Here is a 24,692-nt window from a genome sequence, read left to right on the forward strand (position 1 = left end):
CGACCCCCCACCCCACACACACACTTTTTTCTTGCATGAATTAAGTTTGGCACCTGGCTACTGGCTGGGGATTGTATAGCTGCTTCTGTTCTTGGCTACAGTAAATGCTATCAAAAGATTTCTTTTCTGGCATGCATTGAAGTATACAATGCTGTCTATATTTCTGCCCAGAATCTACTATCATCTGTTTAATATGCAAACTGTGCAGAACCAGAGCTACTAGTGTGTAATAGATTTTGAAAAGTTGTCATCCAGACTCATTGTTTATTAGAGGTTATTAACTTTGGAGGCTTATGTGCTGCTCCTCCATTTCACAGCGCACAACCACTCACGGGAAGAAGATGCACAAAATTCTGCACACACGCGAGTGAACTCATCTGGTATTTTATGCCTATCTATTAGATGAACCCACTTAAATCAGGGTCCTTTTGCAGAATAGGCGGTTACATATTAAATACCCACTATCTATCTTTGGGGGAAGCACTGAGGTATAGGGAACATACTGAATAAGGTTGAGCTAATAAAAAATATAAAATGGAAAACCAGACAATTGCAAGACCCAGAGTCCAAAGTAATCTCATAGGCAGTAAATTTCCCATCGTTTTCCTTAGTTCAGGGGTTTCTTTGGAGAACTGGAGACTGCTGACCAAGGGAGGGAAACAAAAAGCAGTTGGCTGTAACTTTATCCTATGCCCTTCTCCTCTCCCTCTCTTCTCTTACTTCTGCATCAAAGAAAATGTTGGTGTAAAATTCTGAAATATATATATATACATATACATATACATGTATATATATACATATATTCATATTTAAGAGTTTTACAAGTTGACTGATTTTCCCCTAATAATCTTGGTGTTTTTTTTATTGTTTTTAAATCCTAATTCAGGCAAGAATTTCAAATTTGGGAGTTTGTTTTTATACCTTAAAGCCAATAATTCTGTATACATCTCGTCTTTTTTTCCTGGGTTGGTGTGTATATGTGCATAGCTTGCAGGCTCTGTGCCTTATGTACAAGGTGACAAATAAACAAATTAATCACCCTAAATCCTTGGTATCTTAGCCCAAAGGATGGTTTCAACCATTAAGAATGCAAATAGAAAGCACAACTAGAAAACTGAGTCAGAATCACTGAAAAGACAGAGTCCCCTGCTGCCAGCTGCCCATTGGGCTGTCTTCCCTCTCCGTGTGTTCCTCCACTGTATTCTCTAATTTGGAAAAGAATTCATCAGTCTCCCAAGCAGCCCTGAGTACTTGGCCTCTACCCTAACCTAATGACATTGGTTTAACCTTGACTTCAACTGTGGGTGAAAGTTTCTTTCTACCGGTTTTCTACTGATCATAGAGTTCTTTTAAGATAGCCCATAAGGACTAAGGCCTAAGGGGACTCAGGAGCTCTGCAGAGCTGGCGGGAAGTTTAATGCATAGTTATGGTTACACCCTGTGGCCAGTTGCTCATGCTGGCAACTTTGGCAGGCACTATAGGGTGGCTGACCCAACACCACCAACGATGCCATTGACCTTATGGTAGGGGGGTGTGACATATGGTAATCCTGATAAATACAAATAGGAATTTGATTGTTTTCTGGGCAGTCATTCTTAGACAACAGTGGATTAAATGTAGCATGCTGGCACACTATTTGCCGTTCTGCTACTTTATTATTTATTTACTTATTTATTATTGCCCCAGACATGGATATGATTGCTGAAGCAACAGAAACCATCTGGACACTACCAAATAAGAAATACGAGGGGAAAGGCAGGAAGGGAAGAATGACAGAGCTGGGACAGAACCTAGGTCTCTGGCAGTGTTTCTTCGCCCATTGAGTTGGCCTTTTACAGATTTTATTTTATAGATACAAGTGTTGATCACATGCATGAGGAATGATCTGAGAGCTCTGTGGTAGGATGTGTGCCTATGCTAATGCCAACGGAATGGATAAAGAATAAGTCGAACGAAGTTTAAATCTCTTAGCGAACACTGCTGTGCCTCGTAAGAAGTTGTATCCCCACTTACAGGTGACAGTAATGAATCCCCCCAACGCATTCAGCACCCCTTCCCTCCTGTAGCTAGACATCCCCATTCCTTTCACTATGGATTTCATACATGTTTGTGAGAAAGTCTAGAAATATAAAGGAATGTGGAAATAATAAAATTAGCCTCATGTTTCACAAAACAAAACAATCAGCATTTTGCACAACCTCTCTCGTTTATTCCTTCTAGCCTTCTCTACTTCCTTCTCTCACACATACACACAAACATACAGAGATAAACTCTGCATCAATATGAGACCTGGACTTGATGTCACCTGTTTGTGAAGATTGCCAATACTGAATTCAGAGCCAGTCACTGTCCCTTCTCTTGCTTTCATTTCCGCATTGCCTTTAAGATGACTGAAAATATACAACCTCTGCAGAACTGTAAAAAATACAGTCTTTGTATTTATCACTAGAGATGCTAATGCATCCCAATAGTTCTACAAGCAATGATAATTGTGACTTTTGTCAAAATGCTAATTTTCCAAACTAAAACAAACAAACAAACAAACAGTTGAGGCTGGCAATATGGTCCAGCAGGTGAAGAAAGACCCTTGCAAGCCCAACAACCTGAGTTAGATCCTGGGGTCCAGTCAAAGGTGAGAGGGAAGAACGAAGTTCATAAACACACATGTGTTGTGACACATATCTAGTTTCAGACATCGTATACACACACACACACACACACAAGTGTCATTTAACATTCTAGGATTTCGTTAAACTAAACAAAAAGCAATGCAATGCACCATTATGTTCATCTCTCCATTTTACATACATTATCCATAGTTGATTTTTCTCCACCTTAAACGACATCATTTCTAAGCACTTCTCCTTAAAATATATTTATTTATTCATGTGTGTGTGTGTGTGTGTGTGTGTGTGTGTGTGTGTGTGTGTGCGTGTTGTTTATGGGTGCATTGCTATGGCACACAGGTGGAGGTCGGAGGACTCTGGAGATAGAATTCACGTCACTGGGCTCTCACAGAAAATGCCTTTCCTCTCTGAGCCGGGTTTAGGCACAAATGTGTCTCTGACATACAGATTATATTTTCCTATCTCCAGGGTGTGAACCAGAAGGTCTCCAGAGATCAAAGACTTTTGACTTTTAGATAATTTGCAAAAATGTGACAGGATTTCTTGGGGATGAGACCTAAGTATAGGCACAAAATCTATTCATGTTTCATATATACCTTATATGTAGTATGGAAAACAATTTTGACTAGCTTGCCTACAAATTCTGTGTATAAGGGCAGTTGTGAATTTTTTTAGCCTAAGACATCAGGTTGACACTTAAACAGTCTTCCATTTTAAGACCATTTAGCAATTCAGATTTTAAATTAGGGATTCTTGTATTATAGATTTTATTTTGAAATGAACCTTCTAGAAAATATTTAATGAACCAGTGAACAATAGCGTAAAGCTGTAATCTTTTAGGGATATAGAGTCCATAGTCCATTAATGATGAAGGATAGGGTCTGTTTTCCCAGGGGAGAGTTATTAGACAGTTGGGCCAATCTCTTGTCTTTTAAAACATTTCAATATAATAGCATCTTTAAAATAGTTTGGTCATCATTAAGCCCTTCAAGGAAGTCCTATTTCTTAAACGTATATAGACTTAGGTATCTAAAAAGCTAGCTAATTTAGCCACATTAGAAGAGTTAACTCACACATCCCTGAACATCAAGCTGCTGGACTTTATACAAACAGGGTCATGTGCACTCAGGGCCTTCTGATGTTTCTCCGTTGTTTTAGCATACGAGATTGCAATAAATAGATTACACTTGCATTACTAAGTTCTTTGATTAAATCTAAGTAAAAATTACTTCGTGAATAGGGATCCGCATACATTTGAAGCTGTAATGGGTAAGCCAGTACCATGCACTTAAACTGTTTAGAATATTTCCAGGTTATTTTGAATAAATTGTATTCTTTGACTTGGAATACTGTTTTTGGTAATAATTCGGGATATTTGTCAAGCAACGAATAGTGTCTGACCCAAGGTGAACAAAATCTCTTAATATTCAGCTTACATGATATTTGCAACAGCTGACATGCAACCAAATTGTTCTCTTCTAATGTAATTCAATTTCACGTTGCTTCAGGTAAAAGCAAGAAGTTCAAGCATATTTTGAATATAATTCCTGTGGCACTAGGTTTGTGCACACTATGTTATTCTTATATAAACAGATTTATGGAAGATGAAAATAGGATTCATAAATAAGCACAGATTTATTATTATGGAAATATAATCAAATCTGATTCTACAATCAAAAGGGAAAACTCTTTGTAAATTAAAATTAAGAATTAGAAATTATATATATGTATGTATATGTACATATATATGTATGCATATGTTTTCCAAGAATTAAAATGTTTTTTAAAAAGGAAATGAAGCTATAGAAGAATACAAAGGAAAAAGAATGCCGAGGAGGCACAGAAGACTAGGAGGGGCACAGATAATTTGATCTAATTTACCCTCTCTTGCAGGGCAAGTGAATTCACATGATCTAAATCAATTATGTCAAGTGATTGCCTAATTTATTCATAGATTCCTTCAATTAGAAAATAAAGCACACAGCCCTTTTCTTCAAATTCTAAACAACTGCTTCCTTTCTTCTCTCTTTAATGAAATTGAGGCTTTGGACTTCTATATTTCCTGTGTTTGATTCTTTCCTGAAATATGTCCTTTTTTTTGAGGATTCCCTGCTTTCAAATGAAAAAAATCAAACCAACAGAACTAGTTCGCGTGAGTGAAGCAGAGAGCGTGGTGCTGCATCCGCGCCTTTCTATCACGTCCTCATCTCTCTCCGGCTTGCAACCCAATCCAAACATTTGTCTGCCCTTTTATTCACTTCTCATTTAATCATTTGTTTGCATTTTTATTCATTTAATCTTTCGATGTTGGGAATGGAGAATCTGCCTACACAGTAAGATCAGCCAAATCAATGATGGGGATTAATGGAGTCCCTGAGATTGCGGCCAGATAGCTCTAACGCTATTCATTCAACCATCCATCTCAGATGTATTTGGCACACGTGCATGCAAAATGTTGAGCAGAAGTGCCCAAGAATCATTAGGTCTGACCCTGGAGGGGCTTGTAATCTGATTGGAGTCAGAAAAAAAATACTCATTTGGTAGGTATCCAAAGAACGTAATTCTGTGCCAAAATTAGTGATATCAATGGTAACTGCTTCAGGAATTCATAGAAAGATCTGGAGGGAGAATGATAGTCTCCTAAGACAGCCAGACTTGAACAGGTCCTGAATGGAAGAAGGGATGCATATAGGAGATAGGAGAAGGAAAAAAAATGGTCTCCAATTGTTAGAGGTAGGGCTGGAGGATTCATAAGTTTCAACTGAAATAGAAAGTCAAAATAACTTGGGACCTAACATCAAAATTAAGTATGACCATAGAACGAATTCTAATTATTCTCAATATTAAAAACCCAGAGTCAGATATTAGGGAAGAAAGCTGACAGATCAGAGAAGCAGTGGAACCAGTGACAAAGAAATTTTTTTACCTCCACCAATGCTCAGACCAAAAGGGCGATCCTGTCCTCAGACATGCTTCCTTGGACCGCTTCAGACTGCACCTCAGACTGTAGCCTCAGACGGCATCTGTCCCCACCAAGCCTCAGATTGCACTGAGGTTCTGTCTCTTCCCGCCTTATATTCATCTCTCCATCCAGCCATATCACTCCTGTCTCCACCTCCCTAGTGCTGGGATTAAAGTCATGTGATTCCAAGTGCTGGAATCACCTTTGTGCGAGCTCTGTTTCTGTTTTAGACAGATTCAATCTCTGTGTAACTCAGAGTGGCCTTGAACTAACACAGGTCCGTCTGCCTCCACCTCCCAAGTCCTGGGATTAAAGGTGTGTGCCACCACTCCCTGGCCTCTCTAGTGGCTTAGCTCTGCACTCCGATCTTCAGGCAAGCTTTATTTCTTAGAACATAAACAAAATATGACTACATATGTCTGGGTTGGAATCCTTACTTGTCACTTAGCATTGGGACACCTTACACAAGCCATTCTCTTCAAGTTCTGATGGCCTCATGCATGATGAGTCCCCAAACTTGCACAGACATGAACACAGGGTATCAGTATTTTGAGAAACTGTGGGTGTTTGTATGCATTAGACGATTCTAATATAGCTGGGACGCTTAAAGAGGACTATAGGGTCCCCATGCGCTCTGTGTTCAATTCTGACATACTCTCCCCTTAGTACCTCCTGTCACCCTCCTCAGATGTCAAGTCCACAGGGTCCACCAAGTAAAGTGGATGTAAGTAAAATAAATCCATTTTAAAATCATAAGTGGCCAGTGTCTGGTATTTCATTATAGTAGCATTGTTCTGATCAATAACTATGGAATTCCTATGCCAAAGACTGACAAGCATATACCAAATGACCCCAAGTGCTACCTGCCTTCAGCATGATCTCCCTTTCTCTTTTTTATAGTCAGGATTAATAGACTTTGGAGTTTGAATACCATGGCTGCAGAGTTGCCTCTTCTTACTACATGTAAAAGAAAGTCTTTGCTTTGGGACCACGGGTGTCATTGTCCTTGAGTTATTCTGCTGAACGTGTACTACTTTTTAAGAAGTCCGCGCAGTACAGTTAGCCACGTTCTGCCACGGTTACGTCATGCCTTACTACAGCCTTACTCAGTCATGCCCTCTGCAGTTCATTCTGCTTTTTCAGTCAGTGGCTATGCACAGTTCATTCAGTAGCTGTGCACGCTCCTTCCCCAGGAAATGCCCTCTTGGGCTCGGCTGTTTCATAGCACCAACCTTTATCCCAGGATAAACACACATATTTTCCTTAGAGCAATATACCCACGAATGTTGTGGCCTCTGTCTCAGATCAGCAGTTTAGGAACTGCTATATGGATTTCATCTTGAGGACTCATGGAATCTCCTGCAACCTGGAGTTATGGTTTTGGTATGAAGTCTCTCCTAAAAAGTTCATGTATTGAAAGCTTGTCTCTAGGGGTTGGAGCATTTGGGGCAGTTTTAGAAACATTAGAAGGCAGGGCCTATGTGGAATAAGGAGGTCCCCAGGGCCAGATACTTAGGGGTATGTTGTCTCAGGTCAACCCCCTTCCTCCCTCCCTCACCTCTCCTCTCTCTCTGGCCTTGGCCCTGGCTCTCTGACTCCTATCCACCATGAGCAAGCAGCCTCTGCCTTCCTCTCCTAATATGTTGTTTTTCTTGCTTGTATGGGCCCCAAACAACAAAAGCCTACCACGACATACTGACATACAAAATTCTCTGAAACTGTGAACCCAAGTAAGGCCTACTTCCTATTTCTTGGTTAGTTTGGTCGCCATAGTAGTAATGGTAAACACACCTGGAATACACACATCTAACTTTAAAAAGACAGTTTCCATTTTCCCATCATTCTTTGTCACTGAAATAATATTAAGACAAACTGTTGGTTTTTAAGTTGCATATGAATGGTGCATGCCTGTGAGCTCAGTACTCAGGAGACGAAGGCAGAAGGATAATTAATGACTGGGGGTCTGAGATCAGTCTAGGAAGATCTTGTCTCAGAGAAACTCTACACTGTCACTAAACACACACAAACACACATACACATGCACACCAAAAGAAAGAAATTTCCAATCAAACAAACCTTTCAGTATGTGGTTTAGGTTGGCCTTGAACTCATCATCCTCCTGTCTCAGGCTCCACAGTGCTAGGGTTGCGTGTGTGCATCGCCACACCATTTATTTTCATGGAGTTTCAGTGGACATCTACATTTGTATCCACAAACAAGGGCCCCAATCTCTGGTAAGATTACAGACTGGACCCACAGCAGCAGGACCCATCCAGCAGACTTTCTTGAATCTTTCATGGTTGTAGAGAAAGCACTGGGGTTATTTACCTCACATATACTGATTTATTGAGCTAGAAATAAAAAGCTCCAAGGTGTTTCATTTTTCATCCAGTTTTTGTGTGGTAGTGACTTTTCTTAAATTCTGAAAGTGGGCTAAGTGCTTCCCAGCTCCTTGGCGCATGCCTGTTTGACTGCTCAGGAATCTCAAGCTCGACCCTTCACCTTCTCACGGTTTGTTCAAGACAGTCCTGAAGTGCTTGGGACTGGGGATTATGCCAATCAACTCCAGGATCAGCAGAAGGTCGATAGCTTATTCCCAGCCCACTTAAAACTATCACTCCTGATTAGTCAATTTCAAATATGATCTCTATTTTAATTTTCATTTTAATTTTTATATCTTGCAAACAGCTCCTAGACACCTTTAATTATGATAATTATGGTAACCAGGTGGGTACTAAAATATCAGCCTTTCCAGTCAAACCTCCTCTTTCCACTAAATGAGTCCTACATGTGCCATACTGGATATCTTTCTAATATCTTTATCCCCTTATTACATTATTACCATATACACACCAAATCTCTTCAACTTTACCCAAGAGAATATCTCTACTAAAAAATGAGCTATAGAGATAATATTCTGTTATCTATTATCATTGATGGGACTTAGTTATTTAGCACAGTATTTAACATCGAGGGATAATCCAAAATATTTATTTAATGAATGAAGGAAAAAAGAAGAGCTGAGTAGATGAATTTCACGTAACAGTGAAAGTAAATATTCAAGCACCTGGTGACTTTTGAATCTTAGGAAGAAGAGTAGGCATCTGTGGGGATGCTAGCTAGTACCGTGTACTCGAAAGCAGGGAGGAACACTCCAAGATTATAGCTCAAGTATCCTGGTGAAAATTAAAACTAAATTATTCTTCAAAAGATTAATTGGTTTGTCAGAGATTAAGAAACTTTTGGATTAACATAGTCTGAATTTGACCCTACTTCTGGAGAGTTTATATTTTCTAGTCATTTAATGAAAGGTGTAAATGTATTGATTAGTATGTTGTTCGGAACAAGGAACACAGTGAAACACCTGCTTTCCCCTGTGAGCTCGGGCTAAAACGTGGCCTTTAGAGCACAGCAGCATTCTCCTTGCAAAAAGTGATCTTTCATCTACAGTTCTTTCACTTACTTAAAAATATGCAGATGGTTCACAAAACAAAATATAGAGCAAACATATGAAATATATATATTTATCTTTAAAAGAATTGAAAAAGTAAAATATTCCTTTTAAGTTTATCAAGGTGGCAAAAGTGAGAACAACCGATAGCAATCAGATGGCTTCAGATATTGTAAATGGAAACAAAGTTGCTTTTCAGGAGGGAGCCAGTCACATGGATCAAAGCTTTACTATATCTGGTCAACAAATTACAGAAACCTACAGTGGCATAATAACCATCCACTCCAGAGGAAAGTTCACACATAAAGACGTCAATAAAAGATGCAAGACCAAGGAGGCTTTGCTTTCACAGCTCACTGCTGCTACTTCCCTGAGGACAAACTGTTGTCCTCCTTCCTGCAGCTCTGGTCCATGCTTCCAGTGTTCCAAAATCACTCACTGTCATCCAGGATCCTTTTTGGAAGGGATGATTATGAAATTTTCAAACTCTATATCACATATTCTATGGGTTTTTAGCTACATGTTAAGTACAATGGTTTCAATCAATGAGACACTTCAAAACAACTGAAGTGAATTTGGCTCATAATTCCAATGAGAATTTCAGTACTTGGATCCATTTTTGCACAACTGTTTTAGCTTCATATTTTTATGGAGATATTCTCATATTAATACAAAAGTTCTTTTAAAATGAACATGGGATTGCATTTAAATACAAACAATGGCTTAAGAAACAAAAGCAAGTGAAGAGAAAAGGTTCATATTTTGGCTCATTTAAAAGGATTAGAATCCTAAAGAGGAGCTGAATTAAGATACAAACAGTAGAAAGCAATTCAGATACTAAATTTTAAGAGCAATTCAACATTCCAGTTTTAAAGGATAAGGGAGTTTCCCGATCAATCAAGATTTTCCCTCAAGTTATAAATTATGTTCTAATATACAGAGACTAGCTTCATAAATATTTTCATGGATTGGTAATTGCAAAATATCACTAGTCAAGATTCAGTTACAAACGTGTCCAAACTTTATCTTTCTCTTTGTATCTCTTGCAAGAGAATTTAACATTATGTAACACTTACTTGAAGAGAATTTATTTCTACTGGTAATTTAAAAGCCAGTCGCCAATTAAATGAGACATGCAATTGGCTTCTTGCTAGTTATCCTAGGAACATTACTTCTTCCACAACTGCTAACATTGTTAAAGAAAAAAATCACTGGGTTAAGTGTTTTTTTTTCTTTTCTTTTTTTATAAAGGGTAATTTCTTTTTTTAGATTTATTTATTTATTATATATACAACATTCTGCCTCCATGTATGCCCACAGGCCAGAAGAGGGTGCCAGATCTAATTACAGATGGTTGTGGACCACCATGTGGTTGCTGGGAATTGAACTCAGGACCTCTGGAAGAGCAGCCAGTGCTCTTAACATCTGAGCAATCTCTCCAGCCCCTGGGTTAAGTGTTTTTATGTGAAGGATTGTTCTTGTTTCAAAGGTTGTTTTCTTCTTTAAATGAAGAAAACATGATTGTTCAAAATGCAAATGCTTCCCTCCCTCAACTGGAGATAAGTGAGAGAAAGTGTGATTTGCCCTTTTTTTTTTTTTTTTGTGAGCATTTATGGGTTGGAAAGCATTTGATAAGGGTGGCCTGGAATAAGCAAAAATTTTCAGAAAATTCTAGAATCATAAACCAGTACAAAAGTGTAATTTCTATACAATAGGGATCATTTCCAATAAACACAGCAATTCATGTTGAAAATCTGTTTCTGAGGCAAAAGTACACACATTTAAATCCAGAACTCCAGAGACAGAAGCAGGTGGATCTCGGAGAGTTTGAGGCCAGCCTGGTCTATGTAGGAAGATTCAGGCCAGCTAGTCTTACATAGTGAAACCTTGTCTAAAAACCAAAAGAAAACAAAGAACAATGTTTCTGTTGGTGCGTGGAAAGTAAAGCCGGGGAAAGGTTTCAAGGGGATGTGTAGAAGAGAATTCTACCCTTGACACAGAAAGCCAGTCCTCCAGCGTTCTCCAACCCAATGGGAATGCTATAGCCCCCTTTGAACAGGGTCTGTCACTGCACTGTCCTACTGAGAACAACAATCTAGCCACAGACTCAGAGAAGTGATCTGATCTCTGAAATTCAGTAAATATTAACAATAATCTAGAATTTACTTTTAAATGAAGCAATTATTTGAAATTTAATTCTTGTTATAGCTTTAGTTAATCCAATGTGGATTTTCTTAATGTTCTCCAGAGGGCTGTTTGGGGCGGAGCTGCTGCTGTGGGTTGCGGGAACAGCTTGTTTTCTCTAGCGGTTCCACTTCTTTCTGGCCTGAGTGCTGCCATGTGCTTTCTGCTAACTCCACTTGCTCTTTCTTCAGTCAGAATCACAGAGTGGACGGTTATCCTAATCACACAAACACAGTAGGGTACACTAAGCCAGGTGTGCTCTCATGTCCTTGGAATCCCGACTACTCAAGGCTGAGGCAACAGCGCCACGTGTTTGAAGCCTGTCTGTACAACTCAGTAAGTTCAAGGTTAGCTCAGCTAAGTAGTGGGGGCCTGCCTGGAAATTAAAAATTAGGGAGAGGCAGGGAATAGGGCTAGGGGTGTGAGTCAGACCTAGGAATTTTTTCCAGCATATGAAATGCCCTGAGTTTGATTCCCAGTATCTACAACAAACAAAACCATTGCAACCCAACTCCCTGCACTGAGAGAGAATCTGTGTTTCTTACTGAAAGTTAACAATGAAGTTCCTTTTCCACAGTGGTGGTCAAGTTTCTTTCTCTTCTGAATCGTTAGGAGTTGTTTTGGTTTACATAAGTTTCCCTCCATAACCAGCATGAGAAAGCCAGGGGTCAGTTTTCTGTCACTAACATCTATCTCCCTGGAGCCAAGGCTCCTAAGCCTTCTGCTGTGGCTGTCATTGCTGGATATATCTGGGGCATGCACCAATTTACAGGTTTGAGTGTTCTGTACCAAAGGGGAGGGGAGTGCCTACGTGGAGCTCCCCTGTGCTGCAAAACTTCCTTCCTCCAGGTGTTAGCTTTGCATCTTTCAACTGCTTTTCACTGGACATGGTTTCTGGGCCCTTCTGCAGTATCTGGATCCATTTTATACTGTCCTGGTGTCTATTAAAATGTTGTATTCAGTTAAAAAGAGTCCTATACATGTACGGCATAGTAAAGCATCCGTGTTACTTGATCTGATAACACAGATGTTCATTCAGGGGCAGGCATGTCAGGGGTGCAGCTAAAAGCACAGGGCGTTGTTACGGGTGTCAACATGCCATCTCTTGGAGTCTTATACTAGGAAACGTGCGCTTTAACCAACCTCTTCAAGAACTGCTCCTCCTCCCCTCAGCCTGGGCCCCCATCTGAACATGGCTTCAAGTAGTTCTCTCTATCTGAAGTTTTCTTGTTTACTCACTGTATACAACTTTATTGTCTGTTTATCTGACGTCATCCACCTGGAATACTGCTTTGCATATGGCAAGTATCCAGTAAGTGATGGCTGGATAGACTCTTCCTCCCTTTCTGTTACTTGTATGTATGGTATGCTGAGTGTGGGTGTGTTCATGAACCAGTATGCATTCATGGGTCAGAGGATGACTTTCAGGCGATGGTTCTCCCCTTCCAACAAGGGTTTCTGGGATCAAACTCATGCTACCAGGCTTCTATGGGAAATGTTTCTACACACTGAGCCATCTTGCCAACCCAAATTCTGGGGACCTAGTTTTCATGAAAATTATGTCAGCTCAACAGAAAGCCCATTTCTCTGGGACAATCTCTGTCGAGAAACTGCTTAAGGTTTCATTCCATTCTAGATTCCCTTCCTCCAAATTACACATAGCCCGGTTCTATCAGAGTCCTTGACTATTTAACAGGCATTAATCTCTTCAAACACATATTATTTCTTTGTGCTAAAAACTTTCAAAATCTTTTCCTTTGACATTTTGAAATGCAGAGTTGCATGCTTGGTTCCTAGCTCACTGGAGCTTAACTATCTAAGGGGCACATCTCTTGCTGAGGTTGTTGTTGTTTTTCTCTTTTAGGGCAGTTAAGAAAGACCAAGCACAGAATCTTATCATATTTGCTCTTTATCTTCCTTTGGGGGACAATGAACCTAGTATATTTCAGGAGTGGGCATTCTAATGTTACACCTACCCTTCAGTATATAACTTAGGCCATCAATCTCAATCAATAAACAAAAAATCATATTAAAGGTCAATATCACATATGATATTTCCCTGAGTTGTCCATACAGAAATTATAACGAGGAAAAGTGGCCCGCGTTACTTCATAGAGCCCATGCACATTGCCATTGGTCACCAGACTTTTATCCCCTTTTTATTTCATGGATATGAATACGTGAGGACCCACACTGAGAACACCAATTGTTTTGGGAATGTGCCATCTTTGCGAGAATCGGGTCTTTTTTTTTTTCATGCTTTTTTTTTTCTCATGCAGACTGAGAAGGACTCTGGATGGTTTCTAGGGATCTAGGACAGCCATTACACAATCCTGTCCACTTAGAGCACAGAACAACAGCTGTAGCTCCTGGATGCAGGGGGCCCCACAGGAACAACAGCCCTAGCTCCCCTATGCAGGGGGCCCCACTTCTCCAGCAGATACATATCCTTCTGGTGCACTTGGAGAAAAATTAACAAGGAACCCAGTGACTCAGCTCTTCTCCTGATATTAATAGGGACCCTCAACAATGAACCATCAGCCGCTTTCCTATCCTTTGAATTTGTTTGTTATTTAAATGTCAGACTAAGGTCTGAAAAAGGAATAGTTGATTCAGGTTTTACCATCTTTAGAGGCATTGCTTATTGATAGTAATAAAGAAGACCATGGGAATAAAGTTTTACATGAAAATACATTAATACATAACATTTTAGTAAACTAGTACAATATCAGAATATATAACTATACATTTTTTAATATTCAGTCTCCAGGTTGTTTTTCATATTTTATTACAAAAATAAAGTATATCATTACAGAAACAATTAAAAAACAAAGTGGTAGAGAGGCAAATTGGGGTTAATATTAATTTATATCATTTTCATCTTCAATCTGACATGAGAGATGCCAAGTTTTTTTCAAAGAGGAATATCCCACATCTCTGAAAGAGTTCTATTCAAAATATATCTGTAGGATTTGCCTTTATAGGTACAAGAAGTCAAGTTGTATATGGTTTCCATCCGCTGTGTGTATCGACATTCTCTAATTGAAAGGGTAGAAGAAACTAACAAAGAATAAAAATGCAGACTTGTACACCCTGAAAGACAACCAACCGACCTATTCCTCTTGCTGAGTTACCGTGGTACTTGTGATAGCAGCCGCCCTCATGGCCAGAACCAGACACGGCCTACAGTTTCATCTGCCTGCCCCTGTATCACTGTGTTCTCACTTCCCGCATTGAGCAGAGGCAGACAGCTGGCCAGGGCTCCTCAGCTGCCCCGCCCCCAGCCCTCTCCCTGTCTGAAACAGAGTGCGAGGCCCAAATGGAAACAGGCACAAAACTCTTTTTTAAAAAAAAAGAAAAATCTTGTGAGAAACAGTGTTTTAAACTTGACTTTGAATGGGGCTATAGATTAGGTCAACAAAGGGACCAAAATCTTGAAGTGCTGTCCCTTAAATAATTGAGACTAATTCTTAAACACGATTATGGGGTCATAAAACACCAAGCCTGGAAATTAAAGATTTTTATGCCTCATCAAAAAGTCTTTGAATGTAACTAGCTGGCATTCTGCCAACAAGGGCAGCTCTTGGGGGGGAACCCTATGCCAAAGGCCAAAAAGGCAGCTGTGTTATTCAGCTTCTGAGGGCTTCCAACTCAGCACCCACACAAGCTCAATTATGAACAAATTAAAGGGATCCAGACTGAACACAGTAATTCTGGTAATTTAAATAAATAGAGTAAAGTCTGCAATTAGTAGGGAAAGATTGATTTTCTGGAAAAGCCAGAAGTTTCTACCCAGTAACTTAAATGGGGCCCTGGCCTTGAATAAGCACAGTTATGGCCAATTGCTTAAAAATAAATTTCTTGTCCTTATCATTTTAATCATCAATGATCTGTCTTAAACATGACCACATGCAAACTCCAAAAATATCTGCTAAATATTGAAGCAAAATGGCCTCCCGAAATCTAGAGTGGTTACATAAACATCAAGAATAACAAGTAAAATTGCTGTCAGTTTTGCGTTACGCTTTAAGAGAGTGGAACTGAAACCCTCTGCAGCAGCTTAAAATATAAAACAGTAGCTAATCAAAAGAATTTACAAGTTCGGAGAAAACACTTATTCAAAGAAAATCAGAGATTTATTGTGTATAAGCTACTAACTAATCCATTTCTGGTTTATTAGCAAAGAAAATTATATACTGTCCCCCTGTATAGACCCTTACAAATACTTAATAAAATTCAATACCCATTCCTGATTTAAAGAGTAAAGGGGTAATTAAAAAAATCCAGGAGGCTAGGACTACAAAGAAGCCCATCTAACCTGATAAAGTGTTTCTATCAGAAACCCACAGGAAGTATAGATACCATTCACACACACACACACACACACACACACACACACACACACACTCATGCACACATGCATGTTGTGCACATGCACACAAACATGCACGCAAGCACACGTCCACACATGCATGCATACACACATGCACACTGAGGAAACATTCCTATTGAGTATTTAAACTCACTTTGATTATCTGATTCTAATGTTCCTGGGACAGACAATACATTTGAAGAACCAAAGTGATTTAACTGAAAAAAAAAAAACAAGTATTCTACTTAAAAAAATAAATCAGAGGAGAATTATCCTATAAGTCACTAAAATTCAAAGCAACAGCATGAAAATTTGTACAGGATAGCAACTTGTGCAGGGCAGATTTAGATACCAATAAACGAGCAGGTCTATAACCCAACCCAGGCACTAATATAAAGGAATTTAGCATTTAATCAGGTTGCATTACAAATTATGGAAGGATGGAAAAGTCAAATATAAATTTTTTTTCTGAAGACATATTCTTCTACCTTATATACTATGAATAAGATATATTATCAATCATTTCTTCCCAAAAGCCTTAGGAAGAAAATAAAAGAGATAAACAGACAGTAGAGTCCCAAACAAAACAAAAACAAAAGGAAGACAAGATGGGTTTATATGATAATAAATCTAAACTATTGGTGTTTTGGGGGGAGGGGCATCAGGACCTAACTGTGAAGGACCCAGAGGTTGACCTCAGAGTCAATCTCAATCGCTTTCCACCTGAGATTTGAGACAGGGTCTCTCACTGGACCTGGAGGTCACTGCCTTCACTAGCTGGCCAGTGCGTCCCCAGAGCTCTTCTTGTGTGCCTCCTGAATTCTGGCATTATGAAGTGACTAACGTTTGGGCTTTCATGTGTTTGAGATGAGCACTAAGCAGCTAAAATCAGGTCCTCGGGGTTTCACAGTAAGACCTCATGTCAGTCCCGTCAAACATGTTTTATGATAAAGGATATCAAGTGAAGACACAAGTAATGATTTACAACATTATAACAATATTCTGAAAATAGCATAAAATAACAAATGGAAATACTGGCAAAGATAAATAAATAAATTCAAGATAAAGAAGATACAACTGGTCAAAAAAAAATACACAAAATAAAACTTTCAGGCAAACTCAAGTTCCGTTTAAATAGGAAAGACAAAAAGTAAAGTGTAAATCAGGAGACTCATTCCTTCCGTACGACACAGCTGTGCAATGACTCCATGGTACATGGGCATAAACGTGTGTGGACAGCCAAACAGGCAGGGCCTTTTCTGTACAAGACCCTTGTGTGCTTAGTGATTAGGGGAATGGGATGGGGGAGCAGAGGCTGAAGTTTTCATAAGACTTGCCCTTCTTTGGAAATACACGTCAAAAGAAGTAATTGGAATCTCCTCACCTTTAAAAGTTCACCCTAACATGTGAACTGACTCAATATACAGGTTAAAGTCATCTTCCGACCCGGCAGCAAGAGCAACACGGAAATGTGGTTACTGATGGTTCCTACAGATTTTTCCAAAGACGGTGTCAGCTGCACAGCCCAGGCTGGCCTTAGGTCAAGCTCCACTGCCACCCACCAAAGTGGCTGGAATTGTAAGCATCTGTGATCATCTACCGGCACACTTAGATCTGACAAAGAACTGGTCAGTCCAAAGTCATCACTCAATAAACAAATATGAACGCCTATCCTTTTATGTCTCTGTATTCTTACCCATGTGAGGCTGATGCTTTTTCCAGGTTAAAAAATATTATGTGAGTATTCTGCCTAAATCTTGTAGGTTTCATTTGTGAGGGTTAAATCCAGGGCTTTGTGCATGCCAGGCAAGCACTCTACCAGTTGAACATTTACAGCCCTAGGGTTTATTATTAGCTTTTAACTTTTGAAGTTGTTTTTTTTCCTGCTGAGAGAATTAGTCCCCTAAACATTGTCATCAACAACATATAATAAATATAATATAATATAATAGTATGTATTTCAGAGTTCCCAATGGTGCTTTAAACTATACATCGCTCTACTCCTCTAATCAAAGAGGAGATGCTTCCAAATGCTCAGCACTGGACCATCATTGGGTTTACTAGCTGTGAAGGACAACACATTTATTAAGCTCACTCCATTTTCTCTCTTGGGAAGAAGACCAAGATGGTTCTATACTGCTTACTCCCAAACTCCCTTAGCCTTAGATTCATGCTTCTCAGAATGGGTTCAGCTTTTGACAACTGCTGTAAAAATGTTTTAATAGCATCCAACTAAAATACTTTGCTATAGTGCGTTTTAAAGAAAGTCTTTTAGCTTATGTCCTAAATAAAATAAGCCATGAATAGTTGTGTAAATTGGACAAATATTACTATTGTCATTGTTCATTAGAGCGTACAATAAAATGCAATGGATGGATACTAATGTACGTATTTTAGAAATAAGAATTCAATTTCAAAGAGAAAATTTTCTAAAAACAAAAGAAAAAGTCAGTATTAGCTCAATGCTTTTCTCAACCCTTATCAGAGAAGCTTTATTTGTAGTAGATGGTGATGAATACTGAGATCCACAGTTGGGCAAAGAGCAGAGAGTGAGAAACTATCCCAGGTCTAACTGGGACATCTGTATCCTGCACCCTCTTCCCAAGACTCGGGGGTTGCTGTAGAAGTGGGCATTCAGTGAGAGGCAGAGCCAGCGTTCAGATGGTGGTGACTGCAGGAAACAGGGTCAGCTGTGAGCTAACAGGGACAGCATGCACTGGACCAGGGTAAGCTCAAGCCAGACCGAATTCCATCATGGAGAGAGGAGGTGGGCATGGAGTCCTGCCTCTAGCTGCGGACCTTAGCAACTGAAACTGGGAGGTTCACTTTTCTTTAAAGCTGTCGTCCCTGATAAGTCAGACACCCTCCAGTGGACAGCCATAGCCTCAAGAATACGTGGACAGCACTAATGGATTTGATGGATATACCAAAAAAGTACAATAAGTAGGGTAAGTAGGGAAGGGGGTGGATTTGCAAGAAGTTAGGGGAAGGGGTAAATACAATCAAAAACAGCCTATGAGAGTCTCAAAGAATTAATAACATTTACAAAAAATAACTAATAGAAAACTTTTGACATGACTGAGGTTTAATAATTTTGTAAACAGAGGGTTTTTTCTCTCTTAAAATGGATGATATACTGTTTTCAGCTTTGACACAGATTTTAGAATTATAATGCTAGCCTTTTTTAATTAAATGAAGAAAAACAGCAATATATTTCCCTACCCAAAATTAAGAGTCATTTTTATCCACTCATCTTATTTATGGAGAAACTGGGAAGACAGAACAGGAAATGTTTATCAAGCACTTCACGAAAATGAATTGCTCCTTAACGTATTAGTAATCACAGATGTCACTGTTGTACATTAGCCCTTCGGTTTGTCACGGGTTTGCTCTCGAGAAAACCCCCTTACGATCAGTGCTCGGGGCAGCCTCCTGGCTGAGCTTTCTCTCTGTCTCACACTATAGGTGATTCGAGCAAATGCTTCCCAGCGACTTAGTTAATTTACAGAAAATAGAATCAATTTCCCTTGTTTCATTGTGACTGAACGTTTTTCTGAGCGGCTGTAAATGAGCAAGAGAGAAACACCATTTATCAGATCATTGGGTAGAGCTTGCTATTTGGATGATTCTGCTTCCTTGTTACTATTAATGAAATATATAACATACCTCAAGAAAACACAATTGCAGAGGTTGGCCCCTGAGCTCTTGATATGCAATGAGTATTTTGCTTTGAGTGTATGCTATACTCTTCTTCTAAGATCCCAGATGGCAGCAATAATGTTCCTCAGTGTCTAAGAAGTCTTACAGCCCCAATTCCTGGTCAAAATCGTTGCCAGAGTCCTGGAGCTCCTCTTGAAGCCTATGATCTTCAGAATGCCAGTAACATTGTTTAGGTGTCACACTAGGGTACCTCAACACCCTCAGTATGACACACCTAAGGGACAACTCACCTCTCTAGCGTCATAGGATTTAGGGATATTTGGTTGAAGAAACCAATGGGAAGTATCCTTTGACCTCACTAACCTGCCTGGCTGAGCATAGGTAGGCCCACCAGGCACGGTGTGCTCGAGCTGAACCAAAGCAAAGGCAAGAGGGATGAAGATTTTTTGTGGCATTCGAGTTTTCCTGAATTAGGTTTTTCCTGAGCTCCAGAGGGAGAGAATCATGTGGAATGTTTCATAGAAACCAGCATCTCTCCTTCACAAACAGACTAATCACAGTGCGTGTGGGGAGGAAATGCAAAGACGTGAGCAGTGCCTTTCTGAGCTTCTGCAGTTGAAGGAACAAAAACTGGACTTTTGGAAAGACAGATTGGTGGTGGTGCCCTGGGAAAGCAACCTGGACGCACGTCCCAGTCACTTACCAAGGTCCATGCTCTTGGAGGCTTTCAAGTTAACTGAATCAGGCTGCATGGCTGGTGTCACAGATCTGAAATTGACATGCTGATCTGGAAAATACACTGTGGAATCCACTCCAGAGCTGTGGAAAGAAGGTATATATTATATTTAGGCTTACAGCAAGAGGCAGGCAGGCAGGGAGGGAGGGAAGAAAATAAGGAAGGAGGGAGGAAGATTATGAATGGACATGAATATATAGTTCTCACACTGAATACACCCCCTCTTTTCAGCCTGCAGCCATGTATTTTAAATCAATTCTTGTTTCTCAGACTTCTTTTATAGAATTGCAACAATTGTGGCCTATACATTTTATTTTGCAGAAAAAATTTGCTAAAATGTACGTGGGCTAATAACGTCTTTTGTTCCTCAGTCATTTCTGCTAATTGGGACACTGCTGTATCCTATATAACTTCAGGTGGATGAGGGGTGCCTGGGAAGCCCCAGCACTTCAAAGGATGTTGCTAGATATTAGCCAAGCCCACAGTGGGCTAAGAGATTCCTATGGGATAAGTGGGCCCTTTTAAAGAGCAGCGAAATGACATCTCCTTAAAGAAAACCACCTTGAATGACTGACGGCTGCAGGAGATTGAGTTTTACCTCTTTAGGTGATCTTCAAAGAGGAACGGTAATGCTGAGTAGATATTCTGTCCATCAACAAAACCAAAAGGAAGCCACAGGAACAGCACCGTTGACGACTTGGACACAAACACATTAAATGCCCTTTATGGATTTTTTTAGTACTTGGGGTCAATCTAAAGAATTTTGCTTCTACTGAACACTCTGTTTTGATTGGGGATTCAGTAGAAAGGACTATATAAGGAAATTTTAGATAGTGGCTTATATTTGTTTAGAAATAAGTATGGACACACTGTGTATAAATTAAGTTGCAACGGCTTTCTTTCTCCTTTAAAGCGCATACATGCTGCTCATTCCAGGATGGTTCTGTCAGATGACAAGTAGGGTTCTTTGACAACATGAAAGGTCCGAGAGTGACCTTTAAAGAGTCTGGGATTTTAGACAAACAGCAGAAGCAACATTAACCTTGAATGAAGGTCCCTCTAAAATGTAGAGGAGAATCTTAACTTTCAAACTAAATGTACTACCCAAGTTTCATTGCTTTCTTTAAAAAATGAATTTTTTACCCCTGATATTTAATATTTCCTGTCAGTAATATTAAATAGTAACCTTGATGAATGAATAACTGAATCTCCGCTATTATGATGCCGTGGGTAGAAACACAAAGGGTCCTAATAGGTGCCACAGTCCTCAAGAGTCAGGGCACAGAGCACAACGGACAGTTTACGTCCTGGCTCTGCTACTTGCTTGCTGTGTGACTTGGGCAAGACATTGGATCTCTCTGCACTTCACTGCCCTCATATATAAAGGAGTGTAATCATATTGTCCACCCTTCGGCCTTAGTTTCCTCATCTATACAATGTGAAGTAATAGAACTTCTCTGTAAGGTTTAAATAAATTAATAAATTCAGATATGCAAGACACTAAGAATAGTGCCCATCGCGTGGTAAAAACTCAATGTTAATCATATTTTAGTATTAATAAATTCCTAATTATCTTTTTTTTTCCCCCTGTGAATCAAGGTGGTTTTGGAATGAGGACTCAGGGCTCTCTCCAATGCAAAGATTACACCTGTTTTCATGGAAACAATGCAGAAAGTTTGAATTGACTCTTCAGGGTTACTAAGATTCCAGGTGTTTCTTTCTCAGTATCTGGTTGCATTGTCAATAGAGGAAACCTTCAAATGCTATAGACGTGATACCTAGCGATGGCAGAGTATGCCAACTGTGCTCCAGAGTCCTTGGCTTATGTAGTGTTACTGATGCCTCTGTGGTCTAATGGAAACACCCCCATTTTTCCTCCCAATTTTGTAGAATTCAGAGACACCACTGAGATCACGGGCACCCCGTAGGCTTTGGTGCTGCAGAGGCATGTGATACATGTGTCTCTACTCATTCTTTATTTGCACGTAAGATCTTATGATTTTTATCATGTGTGGGGATGCAGGTCTAATGTCAGTGAGACACATCATCTTTACAGATTCAAAGGCTTGAGGCAGAAGGAGTTAAAGCTCATGCATCTATTAGGTAAGAGTCTACTGCCCAAAGAAGGGGCCTGATGGCCCCAGATCACACAGCTGCTCAAGGGAAAAGCCTGAACCTGAGTCACAAGCTTGGCTTAAGATACTGGCTGGAACACACAATTAAGTCTTTCCCTTTTAAACTCAAGATTTAAACTCAGTCTCCTGAGTCACTTTCATTTTAGATTTTCCTTTGCTTCAACCGAGGGGTGGATGAGACGAAGTAAGAAAAAAACAAGTAGTTAATGGAAGCATATGCTATCTATTGTAATGAAAGTCTTCAAGGAAGACTTCAGGACCAACATGAACACTCCTCTTTAAAACAAAGGCCTCACTGCCTTTAAAGAACTCTATTCATGACTATGGAAATCTACCCATCTGATGATGAAGGTGTTGGTTAATCCATTTCAGCCTCTTAGAACATCTTTTCAGACTTGGCAATACTTGACATGCCAAGAATAAGAGCTCAAATTCTCTAAGCTTTTGGAAAATAATCATTCTTACCTCTCCCATCCTACAAATATGGTAGGAATGACATCTGATACAGAATCAAGGTAGAATCTGCTTAAACAATGCAAATATATTTTTATAAAAATATTAAGATCTGACTGAGGAAAATAGGATAAATGAAAGCTGCACATATGAATGTTATAAATCATTTGCACATAGATACATATGTCTGATTACATCCATTAATCTGATGTTGTATACATCTGTTACATCATTTTCAACGTATCCAAATGCACAGTTTGAAAATGCTCATTTAGCAGGATCCCTCTTACCATAGTACAAAATGGAAATGTAAAATAAAGATGAAGTCAGATTGGCAGATAGTTAAGGAGGGAAGTGAGGGTACTCCAAGACGTGATGGGATTAGAGCCGATGTCAGCAGACATCACGCTGAAACAGTGAGTGTAGTTCTGAATTAGTTAATGTGGAAATATATTAGGGACGTAAGTTAGACTGGTACAATCACTTGCAATTTTATGCTACACATTGAAAGCATTTGGAGAGAGGGTGACACAATGATTAACTATAAAATATGACCTATTTTAATTTTGAAGGAAGTTGGCATGTGCTCATGGCTGAGTAGGCTGCAGTGCAAAGCTGGAACCTGACAGCAGGCCAGAGACTTGTCCTAGATAAAGGCCGTGTTTTCAGCATGAACAACCAGGGAATCTCTCAAATAGAAAATGATACTCTTGTCAAATTCTGCTGCATAATGAATAAATACGGACAGCAAGAACATATGCTGTTGTCCTGAAAATGGTGACAAACCAGGAATATGAAAAACACAGAGGAGTCAGGAGTAGATGTTCAAGGAGAATTCTCCGAAAGTAAAAGGCAGGGAGAGAGATTTGAAGGACCTGCCAAGAAAAGTGTTTGAAGCATCAGTAGTCTATGACTTGCATATGGGGGGAAGAAGTATGGCTGAGAAAATATGAACAATAAAGGAATAACCCAATGTTTTCTAAATTGTTAAGAACATTGAATTAGTTAGGGTTTCTATTGCTGTAGTAAAACAGCGTAACCAAAAACAACTCGGGGATGAAAGAGTCTTTTTCATCTTCTTACAGCAGATAGTCCAGCAGCCAGGGAACTGATACAGAGACAATGGATGGGTGCTACTCACTGGTTTGCTCCCAGGACTTTCACACTCTGATTTCTTATAGCACCTAGGACCGCTAGCGCAGAGGTGATACCATCCCCAGTAATCTGGACCCCCCCCACATCTATTATTAATCAAGAAACTATACCTCTAAAGACTTCCTATAGGCCAATCTTATGGAGGCATTTTCTCAAACCACCGTCCCTCTTCCTAAAAACTCTAGCTACTGTCAAGTAGACAAAAACTAAGCAGCACAAATACTAAACATACTTTGTTATTGTTTGACTTCAGTCACTCATTGAGACTTCATAAGAAAAACATATTTGTCATACATTTTGTTTTTATTCAGACACACAAATTCTAAACTTCTCTCTCCCGGCATATCATTGATATAACAGAAATAAGTTCTGATTTTGTGTTGCTTCAAAGAATAGGCATGAAATTTGATCAATTTTAGACCCCTTCCCTTAATACAAGAGAGCTCTTCTGCTTAGAGACCCCAGCCCTGAAAGCACACATTTCCACTATAGAGGGCTTCCCATGTTTGACTTGAAGGGCAAGGAGACAGCCTTCCTTGCTCAACTTCCCTGGCTCCCTTCCAGTTCTTCCTCTCTGCTCAGACATCCAAATCCCACTACTGCTGGTCACCTAGGCAACACAATGGCTTGTAGGATGGTATAGGTCACAGATTCCCAGGAGGGGAAGGAGTTGCAAAGCATTAAGACATATTTTATCCATCTCAGAAATGTCTCTGTCCCTTCTACCTATATAATTTCTCCTTTCTTTTAGGCCCTGCTTCGCTCATGTCTAACGAGTCTCGTTGGCAATGGCTTCCCCATGTACAATTGAAATTACTCAGGGGTTGACACTCTCAACCCTGGTATTCAACTGTCCCATGCATCTCCACTGCTTTCTAGAGAAATACGATATTCATGGAACATGGCAGAAACCTGCCATGGATTTTCCTCCACATGCCAAAGTTTCAGCTACACTG

The 24,692-nt window shown here is 39.7% G+C and overlaps 1 protein-coding gene across 1 annotated transcript in view; it reads right to left on the bottom strand.

Moving 5' to 3' along the window:
• Positions 1-24,692, bottom strand: part of Pard3b (par-3 family cell polarity regulator beta) — a 992,131-nt gene that overhangs the window by 378,273 nt on the left and 589,166 nt on the right. Inside the window, exon 15 of the mRNA XM_050154204.1 lies at positions 19,961-20,076. Within this exon, the coding sequence (XP_050010161.1) occupies positions 19,961-20,076 (116 nt within the window). The remainder of the gene's footprint in view (positions 1-19,960; positions 20,077-24,692) is intronic.

Source organism: Alexandromys fortis, unplaced genomic scaffold (genome assembly GCF_014885135.2).
Source record: "Alexandromys fortis isolate MF-2015 unplaced genomic scaffold, M_Fortis_MF-2015_v1.1 scaffold_40, whole genome shotgun sequence".
Taxonomy (NCBI): Eukaryota; Metazoa; Chordata; class Mammalia; order Rodentia; family Cricetidae; genus Alexandromys; species Alexandromys fortis.